This window comes from Gossypium hirsutum, chromosome D11 (genome assembly GCF_007990345.1).
Source record: "Gossypium hirsutum isolate 1008001.06 chromosome D11, Gossypium_hirsutum_v2.1, whole genome shotgun sequence".
In the NCBI taxonomy this organism is placed as follows: domain Eukaryota; kingdom Viridiplantae; phylum Streptophyta; class Magnoliopsida; order Malvales; family Malvaceae; genus Gossypium; species Gossypium hirsutum.
This window is the reverse complement of record NC_053447.1, coordinates 34295485-34309295: the sequence shown is the minus strand read 5'-3', so window position 1 is coordinate 34309295 and position 13811 is coordinate 34295485. Positions and strand designations below refer to the sequence as shown.

Sequence of the window (13811 nt, the reverse complement as noted above, 5' to 3'; positions counted from 1 at the left end):
CATATATAGCCGAAGCTATTCCCAATCGCACACTAAGTGCCATAAATAGCCGAAGCTATCTCGAATCGCACACTAAGTTCTAAACATAGTCGATTAATCGTCAAACATGACCGTATTCTTGTGTATACAATTTATGCAATATCAAAGCATTAAAAGAATAAGTGTAACAATGTTTATCACGTACGAACTTACCTGGGATGCTAAAACGGTGAATCGAGTCGTTTAGTCGATAACTTTAGTTTTCCCCGGATCTAGGTCTGAATTATGCCTTTCTTTATCTATATAATAACAAATTCAGCTTATTCAATCACTACTTTATTCAATTTAATCCAAAACACATATTTGGGCATGTTTACACTTTTGCCCGTAAAGTTTCACATTTTTAGAATTTAGTCCCTATTTCACAAATACATAAAATTCGTGCAATTTAATACCATCCTAAGCTAGTTAAATTTTACTAGTGCACATATCAACCCATATTTATCATTTATTCACACATTTAAGCATACATTTTCACAAATCAATCTCTATTTGACATTTTTGTCAAAAATCGCTTAACAAAATATGATAATCTATGAACAAATATTCATTTTTCATCATCAAACATTTAAAAGCTTAAACATTCATCAATGGAACTTCACAAAAACATTGAAAAATTCAAAAATTAATTCATGAGCTAGCTAGAATACAAAGCAACAATATCAAAAACATAAAAATCATCAAAAATCGAGCTCAAAACACTTACCAATTAAGCTCCCAATTGACCGAACTCTAAAATGAACTAAATGTTTTCTTCTTCCACCATATTCGACCAAAGAAATATGAAATGAAACTTAGTTTTAGTTTTGTTTTAATTTAATTAAATTTAAATCACAAATTACTTAATTAACCTTAATGAAATAACATTAAATATATAATGGTTGTCCATAAATGTCCACTTACACAACCAATGGTCTAATATCATCATAAGGACCTTTGGTTTAATAAATCAAAGCAATTAAACACATTTAACATATAGAATGTCACTTTTGCATTTTACGCGATTAAGTCATTTTTCTCAAATTGAACTATTAAAAGATAAAATTAAATCACGAAACTTTCACCCATATATAATCACATGCTGTAAACTCCAAAAATAATATTAAAATAATTTTCTAACCTCAAATTTGTGGTTCCAAAACCATTGTTCTAATTTAGCTAAAACTGGGTTGTTACATTAGGGACCTTCCAATGATGAATTTATGGTGTTCATGTGATTAGATGAAAGATTTATAAGTTTGGTTGTTGATTAGGACTATTTTGTAAATGAATTTTGATTAATTTTGAATTTAGGGACTCATATGAAAATATATAAAATTTAGAATGTAAATTTTGTGACATTTTCAAATGTTTAAGGGTTTATTTAGGGATTAAATGTGAAATAGTTTCGATTTTAAGGACTAAATTGATCGAAGTGTAAAAGTTTAGGGAAATTTTTAAAATAAATTTTATAAGTTGCATGCATAAAAATGAGTATGATAATGTATTTGAATTAGATAAATTAAATTTAATTATTATATAGATTAAGAATTGAACTGTATGAGGATAACCGGGGAAAAGAGAAAATCGAAAATTAGTCCCTATAAGGCAACCATTAGCCATATATATTAAGAAGTTCATATTATAAATATATGTATATATTTATGTTTTATGCTTATGTGAATTAGTTAAATAAACTATATTGCATTGTTAATGTTGGATTAAGATTATCAATTGTTTTCGATTAAATTTTAGGTGAGTATGACTTATTTGTAATGTGATAAACATACATGAGTTATATGTTCTTCAGAAAAAGCGTAATTGAACTATAGCATGTGTACGAGTATATATTTAGAAGTTCCTCTGAATTATAAATGTGATAATTCTATTTAAATGCCCATTTGAACATAGTAAACAATTAGGATATGATTAAGATGCCAATAAGGTTAGTACACACACTTGTACGGGATTACACATTTGTGCCTCTGTTTGCACTTCGGTGCCTCTGTATACACTTCAGTGTCTCTATTTTCACTTCCGGGCCTCTAATTGCACATTTGTGCCTCTGGTTGCACTACGGTGCCTCTATATAGCATTTCGATGCTCTGTGGTGTGGTATAGTTACCCGAATATACGAGTTTTGTTACTATAGTTCATCGGGCTAATAAGACTTAAGAATGATCTTTATAAAATTGGTTAAGGTTTGTTATTGATAGCAAAAGATTTATGTTATTGATGGTAAATGCAAGTACATTTCTATAGTTTATGCAAAGGATTGCTTATGCAAATTAATCAATTAATCTATTAAAGAACATGAATTATTTGATGATTTGTTTCTGCGTAAATCTCACTTGTTCTTGCAAATTGAACTTCGGGTATTTATAGCCTAAATTGTTTTAATTTCAATTGATTAGATGAGGTATGTTGGTTTAGATTAAGTTATGAACTTACTAAGCTATTTAAGCTTACTTTTCTTGTTTTTTTGTTTTCTGTAGTTAACGTTTTGCGGAACTAGTCGGAGAGATCAACTTCAAGGCTCACACTATCAAGCTTCTGTCTCAGTAGATTTTAACTCATTATTTCGATTTTGTGGCATGTATATAGGGCATTTTGAGTTGGTGAATTTGAAGTTCTAGTTGGATTTGTATCGTGTTTAAAGTTTATATGTAATATGCTAAATTTAAATTTTTTATGGTAATTTTTTTTAAGTATGATGTGAGTTTAATTTGATAAAGGTTAGACAAGTTTTAGCTTGATTGATATGCATGGTTAGTTGACACTTTGGTACATTGCACATTGATGATTACATGAGTATTAGATGAATGATTTGAATTGTTTGGTTAGATTGGTTGTGATGGTGCTTATGGCATATTGGTTAGAACTAGGAATTTGGCATGTTTTTGATGTCTTTTAAGTGATTTGAATAAATGGTTTTGGTATGCTTGGGACTTAAGCAAACCATTGTTGAAAATCTTGCATTTCAAGGTACCATACAACACATAAGATCTACCACACAGTTTGACACACGGCCATGTGTCTCACACAAGCATGGGACATAGTCGTGTGTTCTGTTCAATTTTGTTAATTTTAGATACACACGATCATAGTTAGTGACACAGTCTAGAGACACGACTATGTGTCTCCTTCTACACGGTTATTTCCTTTGAACACGATTGAGTGACACGACCATGTTTCTCGCACCATATGGGTTTTGGCCTGGCAACAAGGCCGTGTGACCCCTATTTTCAGTTTTTACTCTACTTTTATGTGATGCTTCATATTAGTCCCTTATTGTTTCTTAATTATTTTTAGAGTATCTTAGACACAATTTAAATATCGATTTAGTACGAATAACATGATTGTTGAATGAATGATTATTGATAATTGAATTAAATTAAATTTTTGAATGGGATTCTCCATTTTTTATCTGTTGAATGTTGTAGTATCCCATAACTCAAATCTAGTGAGGGAGATGGGTGAGGGGTGTTATATTTAGTGGTATTAGAGCTACGATTTAGTCAACTCTATGACTAACGTAGTGCGTATTGAGTCTAGAATATACATGTGATAGTGTAATGCTTTTGACCGGATCTGATTCTGTTTTTCTTATAGATACAAGATGTTGACCAAAACAAATCGTGTCGTAGCTGATGAAGTTGAGAGTAATGGTCGAGCTTCCAATCAGGAAGTGAGTCAAAGTATGTCAATTTTGCAAATGTTTGATACTGTATTGAAAAATGACTTTTATGACATGATGAATCAATGGTTCAACGATTTTATATGAGCCAATCCTATGTTCTGCAACCTCCACCCTTGACCATGCCTCCTCTGGCACCCTCGTGTCTTCAAAACCTTTTACTTGCAATGGTTCATCAACCTCCTATTGATAAAATCTGTAAATGTGGGGCTCAAGAATTTAGGGGTAAATTTGATGAGGATCCTGCTAGTGTCGAATACTAGCTTCAAAATACATAAAGAGTTTTTGCAGAATTAATGTGTTCACCTGAAGATAGCCTGAAATGTGCGATTTCGTTATTGAAAGATGAAGCATACTCATGGAGGTGTAAAAATGAAAATAGGACTATGTCGAGCTTTAAACCACCTTTAAATTAGATTTGAGCATGAATATAGACCAAGTTATAAAATTTTAAAACTTTGGATTAAGTATCAATACTGAATAAAGAAGTATCGATACGAAAACATTATCGATACCATTTAGGCAATTTTCCAAATTAAGGTATCGATATCATTTTCCAAGGTATCGATAAAAGTTATGAATTATCGATACTAAGTAAAAATAATCGATACCAAATCTATATTCTACCAATTTTGAAACTGTTCATTTGGTAAAGTATTGATATTTTTGGTCTTAGGTACCAATACTTTCACCAGATGATGAAAAATCTTAAGTTTAAAAGTTCATTTCATGCCCAAACCTAAAAGTTAACTCATAGATACTTATAGATAAACAAATAACATGCATAAAACTCATTCAATCCATTACAAGCATGCCAACAGAACACTTATATCATTCATCCTAAGTGCCTAACTAATACGCCACAGTTGGCACCTCAATTCAGCCATTCACAACTAAACATTCATCGCCATTCATACCATCATTTTCATACATAATCATCCACCTATGAACATTATTCCATATACCAAGATTTCATCAAACAGGGTTCACCAAAATGACCAAAACTTAGAGACCAATTCATGCCACAATAAGTCATAACAATTTAAAGCTCACAACATTGTATAAGTATCAACTTAGCATGAACCAAAGCACAAGTTTCAACCTCACATTACAACATCATTAACACTTATTTACATGCCACTTATAACCTGTCAAAATGAGTACAAATTTACCAAAAGAGTTGATGGATAGTGTGAGATCCAAGGACGATCTAATCAACAACACAAATTCGAAAATCTACAAGGAAGAAAACAAAACAAGGTAAGCTTACTTAAAGCTTAGTAAGTTCATATAATTAAACAGAATATGCCTGCCATTTAGCATCATACTAATTGAAATTAACATAAGAACTTAAAATTTCTTGTCACCTTACATATTTCCTACCATACCAAAATGGTTAGTCATGATCATTTCAAGAACATTAACACATATAAAGATAGCATATACACATAACATTCATATGCATTTCATGAATAATATCTCATAACATTCATATACACATAACATTCATATGCATTTCATGAATAATATCCATATATTGTTTTTCCTAGAGAACTTTAGTAAATTAACTTCGGATACTCAAGACAACATTGCTCACTCGAGCTATAAATCGAGACATTAACCATTACTCGATGTTACTTACACAAGCTGTTAAGAATCCACAACAAATGTTGGATCTTAGCCATCGGTATGGTATCCACCACCAATACATAGTACTTGATAAATATAACACTGGCACCTAGTGGTTGATACATCATGGTCATTGGTACAAAGTACATGATAAAGTAGTCACTCGTACATAGTACCTAATAATATGAACACTGACACATAGTGCCTGATAATATAAACACTGGCACGTAGTGCCTACTAATTCCTAATGACATGTCATCTGTATCCTAATCATTCACTAAGCTCACTTGGGTCTTAACTCAATTCTCACATTCTTTCCATCATTATAACTTAATACCATATTCAGCATGATCATATACATTTCATATCATGTTACAGTTCAATTTAAACACGTATAATTGTCATACTTTACAATTTAGTCTCTCAATTCCAATTTAAATATTTATCTCAACCAACCCTACCAACACACATATATATACATTCATAATACAAAAATAAAAAATTATTAAACAAAATAAACCTAATACAAACTTACATAAATGAAACAACAACAAACACCACACTGATGACTACTCAATAATTTTTCATTTTCCTCGTTTATCGATCGATTGATCCGTTTCTTGATCTATATAATAATTTAACTTAATTAATCATTTCAATTACCTTAAAATGCTCAAACATATGCATATGAACCCTCAACAACATTTTACAATATTTCCCTAAACTTTTATCTTTTATTCAGTTTTGTCCCTAAAAATGAAACTTACATATTTATCATAATTAAGCCTAAAACCCTTAAATTGAATTCATCATTAACCCTTTAAAGCCCACATTTAATGAAATTTTACAAGAATTTCATTCCAATTTCAATATTTTATCATTTTAGTCCCTAAACATTAAATTACCTAAATTCACTTTACAAATTAGTCCTATTTCAACACCTAGCTTCAAACTCAACCATGAACATTCAAAAATCTTTAAGAACAACAATTATAACTTTTCAAACCTTTAACAATTTTACAAAATAGTCCCTAGGCTAACTAGATTAAGCTAAAACGATCTCAAAATATAAAATTTATAAGAAACAGGCTTAAAATCAACTCACATGCAATGGTCAAATATCAATGAATGTTTGAAGCTTTCCTTTACTACTCTAATGGAGGTTTTTCGGTGGTAACAAAGAAATAAAGAAGATGATAATGTTTCTTTCTTTTGTTTTGTTTTTATTACTTTAATTTTTATATTATTTAATATAACTTAACATAAAATAATCACATGAAAAACATCACTAACCTTCCATTATAATCCATTATGGTCTAATTTCCTTTTAAACCCCCCAAACATGCTTTTATACACATTTAGTACATATAATTCAATAGTAATTAACTTTTGTAATTTTTACGATTTAATACTTTTTCCTTAATTAACTATTTAAACATCAAAATTACTGGACCAAATTTTAATACGACATTTCTACTAACATCATAAATATTAAATAAGTAATATTTATGGACTCATACGTAGAAATTGTGGTCCTGAAACCACTATTTCTAGCACAACTGAAATCGAGCTGCTAGAACAGGTTTTTTTCATTTTCCAAAATAAACATCATAAATTAATTTAAATTAATTAAATAATTTTCTCAACGCGATTCTAATTCTATTAAAACCATTGCAACTTCACCGTAAAAGAATTTATAAGGAAATATATTTAATATTTCTACATTAAATGGATTCATTATAACCAATTAATTTAATTCCTTTTTTGAACTTCAATTAGTTAATTAATTAATAATTTGAAAACACATATATTAATTTTTCAGGTCATTTCCATTTAGTGAGAAAACCACATCCATTTCTGAATGTTTCTCATTTCTCCAAATTTACCATTTTTGTTCATTTATGTTCATTTGATTCAACATGCAATCCATTTCTAATTTTAACAAGTTAGCGGAGGGAGCGATTGGACATATTCAACTAGGGCTCAAATGATTTATAATTAAATTCTAGTTTCCGTCTATTAATCATAAACTCATTTAGTCATTAAGTCATTCCACTATAGTATCGTGACTGAACCCTCCCTAATGACATACCATTACGAAAGCAACTCGTTCAGTGCTCGTCCAATGACTCGATCATAAGTGTGTTACCTTTACATAAGGGTGTTCAAATGGTTGACTATTCAGTTAACCAAACCAGTTTTTTTTCAAAAAATATTAACTGAACCAAAATATTTCGGTTAATTTGGTTGATTAACCGAATTAACCGAAATCTATATGTTTTTGCTTGGTTAAAACAAGTATAAAACATATCAAAATAAATAAATTGATAATATTCATTTGATTGATTTAACCGAATTAACTTAATTAAAACTATATATAATTTGTATTATTAATTATTAAGTTCGGTTAATTAGGTTAATTCCTCGATTTCAAACCGAATTAATCGATAACCGAACTTCCAAAAAATTATTAATTGGCTTTCGACCGATTTAAATTAATTAACCGACCCTATTTTATCTCATGATAAGCATTACATTTTCCTTCATAAAAAAGTCAATTATTATAAAATAGGATTCAAGTCATTCATCACAAAGACGAACGATCCGTGACCACATTTACTTTTCATCTATGATGTAATGTCAATGAAAAGATCATTTACACATATCTCGGGCTATGAATTCCACTATGTGAATGACGTTACATACTGCAGAAGTCGTATACTGAATGCATCGGATTTCAGTTCCTTATCTATTAGAATTCAAGTTTTTACTTATATCATATTATATGAGTCACGCATACATAGTCCATCATCCACTCAGGATTTAAGGTATGTCGCACTATGAATGTCACAAGTGAATAAATCTATAAACGAATTCAAGATCTATTCTTCTTGGGTTCAGTTCGATGTACTGTCAGTCTAGTCAGTCACATTTATGTCTCTATCTTTTGGGAGTCATTCGCTTCAATACCCAATACAAAGCATCTCCCCAATTGGATTTTGATAGATGACATGATAGTCTTTTAGTCATTTTAATTTTCGATTGGACAAAAGACATATTTGGGTTCATTTACTAATATAAATTGTATTTTCATATTACGATTCGACTACGTAATATCGCTTAGTATTAGCTTAAACATTAGACAACCAGTGAGCCAATATTTACTTCTATTTTGCTTTGCATGCAAAAATCACATGAGGACATTATACAACATATATTAATGTAATCCATGAATTATTTTATTAACCAATTTGTTTGAAAAAAATTAAAAGTTTATAAACAAATATACTATACTTAGGACACCAGATCCAGCAGTAAGAAATTTATTAGGAACCAAGATTGTAATTAATTAGAAATCTTGAAAGATTGGTTATAGTAGCTTGTGCATTGAAAAATAGTAGCATATCGGGGACTCTTTTGAAATAGAAGGTTTTGCACAGTTCAAATGCTCTAATTTGCCTCCAATTTGGGATTCAATCATGTTGAAGTCAAGGGAGATAACTCGGTGATTATATTAAAGTTGAAAGTTGTGGAACATGATAAATCCTTAATCAATTTTGATATCATCGATGGGAAATTAATTTCAAGACAAATTCACACTTGCAAGTTCTCACATATTCCAAGATATGAAAACATTGCAGCTCATTCATTAGTAAAGAAAGGACTCACAGTAATTGAGAACACCTTTTAAATGGAGGAACTGCTCTCAGACCTACTATCATACTTGGTGGTTGACTGCTATGGAGTTAACCCACCAAATTGAGCACTTAACAATTAGGAGATGTTTGGTTGAAGGTAATGGCTACGCCATTACCTGCCTATTACAAGCCTATTCTGTAGGCCCACTTAAACAGATGTTTGGTTTAAGGGAATACCCTATTACAGGTGTATTCTATTTTGGGCTTAAGTAGAGATATTTGAGGATTTCTATTCCCTTCCCTCTTCACAGTTTACCCATTCGTTGCCATATGAACCCTATTTTACCCTCACAAATTCTCACATCAAAAACACTCAAACGGCAACCATTTCTTACTTCCTTCAACTCCAGCATTCCTCCCCTTCATCCAATGTTAGGTAAACATTTTTCCTTCTGTTGTTCCTTTCATTTTCCTGTCTGTCTTTTTTTTCTTACCCAAGTTGCGTGTCGAGTGGGGGTATTAAGGTGGCTTAGGACGAGAGAGAATCGAACAATCAGTCGACTTGGAAAGGGGATGAGTGGGCCTTTGCTGGCTCGGCGTGTGGGACAGAGGTGAAATTTTAGACCTAGTTTGAAATTGAAACACTCTGTAAGGAGGTTGAACCGTAAGATGTTACAGGAGTAAGCTAATCCTTGGCTTAAGAAGCTGAAGGGAAAAAGCGGTGTTGGCTTGTCAGAGCAGCAAACGACCCAATGTCTGAGGTAGCAACAAAAAGAGGAAAAATAAATTAATTTCACTAAAACGGTGCTTTCGTGTGTTCATGACAGATGAAAAGATTAATCATCCTATTCAATTTTAGTATATGGTTCATATTTTGTTCCCATATTCAATAAAACGGTGCTTCTAGTATAGACCAGCCTAGTTTCTTATTTCATTTTACTCTACAGGCCATATTGGATAAGCTACTTTCCAAATACTCAGGCTATAATCTATGCTGTTGATTCAAGTGACACAAATAGGCTGGTGATAGCTAAAGAAGAATTTTATGCAATCTTGGAGGTAAATCCATCAACATGTATTTTACTAGTTTTCCTCTTTCTTAAAAACTTCCTAAAACCTTGCTATGGTATATCTTTTAAATATTCCATACATTGAAGATGATATATAGATTAGTTTGCAGGTGGTAACATCGATCTCATGGTCCATTGTAGTAACATTTGTATTTTATAAGTTTGATAAAAAGAAAGAATGCTACATGAAAACCTTCTTTCTGCTCCCTAGAATGTGATGATGACTTGTTTATATGTCTATAACCAATAGCGCTTACTTGGTGTTTACAATATCCTACTTCATTTGTCAATGCTTGTTTTATGTATTTCATTAATGCTTTTTCTGGACAAGTTTCAAGTGTGAATATTTTACAGAAAGAGGAGCAACAGTTCTTATTTTTGCAAACAAGTAGGTTAGAACATTTCCTTTTTCTTGTTCAAGTATCGTGAACCTTTTTTCTTCATCTTATTTTAGCCAATTAGCATTGCACAAGAGCGGATCATGTGCACATTCTTGGTGTATACAGGATCTTCCAGGTGCACTTGATGACGCTGCAGTTACAGAGTCTTTGGAGTTACACAAGATAAAAAACTGACAATAGGCTATTTTTAAAACTTTAGCAATAAAAGGGGAAGGTCTTTTTGAAGGCTTGGATTGGTAAGTTTCATGTATCACATGTAATTCATGTTATCCTTGAATATACTTGGCAAAATTGCCTTGCAGCCTATGCTATGATGAGATTCATTGCATGTATTTATAATTAAGAACTTCAAAGTGATTTATGCCTGTGTTCTATGCATCTTTCAACAATAGAAACTAGTTTTAAAGTAAATCTATCCACTCCTTGAACAAATCATCTTTTAAATGGTAGAATGCTGAGTCATTTGTTTATGCACATCGAGTTATTCATCATCAAAGTAAGGGATCTGTGAACCTATTTGATCATCCTTTGTAACTCCTAAAGGAAATTAATTTATTGGTCATCATTGTAGGTTGAAGGTAGCAACAAGAAGGGGAAAAATATCACTCAAGGATGTGCTAAGGTAACAATATCCTCCCAATGTCTTTGTTGTAAGTTGGTTATGTGTTCAACTTTAGAAAGATGAAATTTGTTAATAGAAAAGGAGGCTGCCAAGGTAAAGAACAACACACCCTCGTAGGATGCCAAATGCCAAGAGTCAACAACAACAAAAAAATGAACAAGGAAAAGGGACATAAACAAATATCTCTACTGGAATGATAATACCATTACACTTTTCTAGTAATACGGGAAAGACAATATATACGTGTTAAACTACATTTACAATTCGGATTTGATCTTTTTACTTTAAACAAGAACATTTTGGTTATATTTAATTTTTGATATGTTTTTATTTTTGATATGTTTCATTTAAAACTATTTTAATCTTTTAATATATTATTAAACTATTTTTATTTTCGATATCTTTAATTTATGTTATATTTAATTTTGGTCTTCAAACAATGTTTTATATTACTTATATTGTTTGATTAAAAATTATAATTAAACAATGTTTTATATTACTTATATTGTTTGATTAAAAATTATAATTAACACTACAAAAATTATCTCAACAAACGAAACAAAAAAAGAAAGTAAAATGCTACAAACAAATCATGTTATGGTAAGAATGTAATGTATATGGAGTTTTAGATTTTATTTAAATAAAAATAATAATCGAATATTTTAAAATACATAATTTTTAATATATTTAACACACTATATACCTATAATCGAATTGAGTTAATACAAAATAAAAGAAATTAAGACCTTATTTTATTTTCTCATAAAAATTATTAAATTCATATTATTTTTTTTCCTTTTAATAATTTTAACTATTCAAACAAAATAATATATATTTTTCTATTCACAATTATTAATTCAATAAAACATTAGTTAATTACAATGTAAGGATGAATACAAACTTTTTAAAAGGTAAATTAAAGATCGAATATTTTAAAAATTTTCATATAATATATGTATATTTCTGTAGAACTGGAAACTATGTTATTTGATGTGGATGTATTAAATGGGTATTTTTTAAAAAATAATTATTAAACGTCAGTCATCAATTAATCAAATCCACAAAAACACATTCTTTTCTTTTCTTTTTTTTTCTTTTTTGGGTGATTGATAAAGAAATGAATTTCAAGTTTTTTGTAATTTCTATTTTGTGTTTTGTAAAGATTCTTAATATGTATTGTTCATTTTTCTTTGATAGTGTGTTATTGTTTCCTCCACCCACAATTGAGCGTCTTGTATTCACTGGATCACTGTAAGTTCTTTGGCAATTAAATTCTTTGATTTTATTTTACTATTATTGAAATTAGTATTGGAGAAATGTGACCCTTTTACTAAGATTTAAAAATATGTAACACTTTAATATCTTGCAGTAATGGCTCGTCTGCCTTTAATAGTACAAAGTCTGAGGCGTAAAAGAATTGGTCTTGCATTGACAATATGGTTGCAAATGTGTACAGTTGCGAGTTGGTTCTTAGTTACATTGGGTGCCATCCATAGCCTACAAACTTATAGACCAAGGATTAAATCCTATATTTTAGATTTTTATGCAAAACGAGATTATGTGAAAAGACTTGTATATGCTAGTGACGAGACCTGTATTGAACAAGTTAGGATGAATAGAATTACCTTTCTTAAACTATGTGAGATGTTACAAACTTTAGGGGAATTGAAGTCGTCAAGGAACATCCTTGTTGATGAGCAAGTGGCAATATTTTTACATATCATTTCTCATCACCTTAAAAATCGAGTTATCAAGCATCACTTTAATAGGTCTGGGGAAACCTTTAGCAGATCATTTCACAATGTTTTAAATGCTATCATACGCTTACAAGATGTGTTATTTAAAAAGGCAGAGCCAATTACAACTAATTCTACAGACCCAAGGTGAAAATAGTTCAAGGTATTGGAGTGAGTTCTATATATAGCTTGTACATAATATAGTATCCTAACTTAAGGTTTTATACATGTGATGTAGAATTGCTTAGGTGTTTTAGATGGAACCCACATCAAGATTAGGGTTCAACAGTTGATAAACCTAGATATCGAACGTGAAAAGGTGACATAGCAACAAATATGTTAGGTGTTTGTACACCTGATATGCATTTTGTTTATGTTCTTCTTGGTTGGGAAGGTTTTGTTGCTGATGGACAGGTTCTTCAAGATGCCATTAGTAGGAGACATGGACTAAAAGTTCCTCATGGTAAAGTGCAAAATTAGAGGACTTTGAATTAATATTTAAGATTATATTTTTTGGGAAATTAACCATGACAAATAGTTTTTTTATAGGTTGTTATTATCTAGTTGATGCTGGATACACAAACTGTGAGGGATTTCTTGCACCTTTTAGAGGACAAAGATATCATTTGAATGAGTGGCGTCAGGGTTACCAGCCAAGTACTTTAGAAGAATTTTTCAATATGAAACATGCTTTAGCACGTAATGTTATTGAAAGATGCTTTGTGTTATTAAAACTTAGTTGGGGAATACTTAGGAGTTCATCATTCTATCCTGTGAGGGTGCACAATAGAATCATTATTGCATGTTGTTTGCTCCATAATTTTATTCGAACCTATATGAGTCTTGATCCTATTGAAGCGGAGTTGGGAGAAGGATTACCTAGTAATGTGATAGATGACGATGAACCGAATATCATAAATATTCATCGATCAGATGCATGGGCTACTTGTAGGATAGAACTAGCCAACCAAATATTCAATGAATGGCAAGCATCTAGAAA

General features: G+C 30.6%; 1 protein-coding gene across 1 annotated transcript in view; it reads left to right on the top strand.

Moving 5' to 3' along the window:
- The window catches only part of LOC107911153 (uncharacterized), a 49312-nt gene that overhangs the window by 25287 nt on the left and 10214 nt on the right, over window positions 1–13811 (top strand). The window contains exon 3 of the mRNA XM_041104295.1: window positions 3631–3716. Within this exon, the coding sequence (XP_040960229.1) occupies window positions 3631–3716 (86 nt within the window). The remainder of the gene's footprint in view (window positions 1–3630; window positions 3717–13811) is intronic.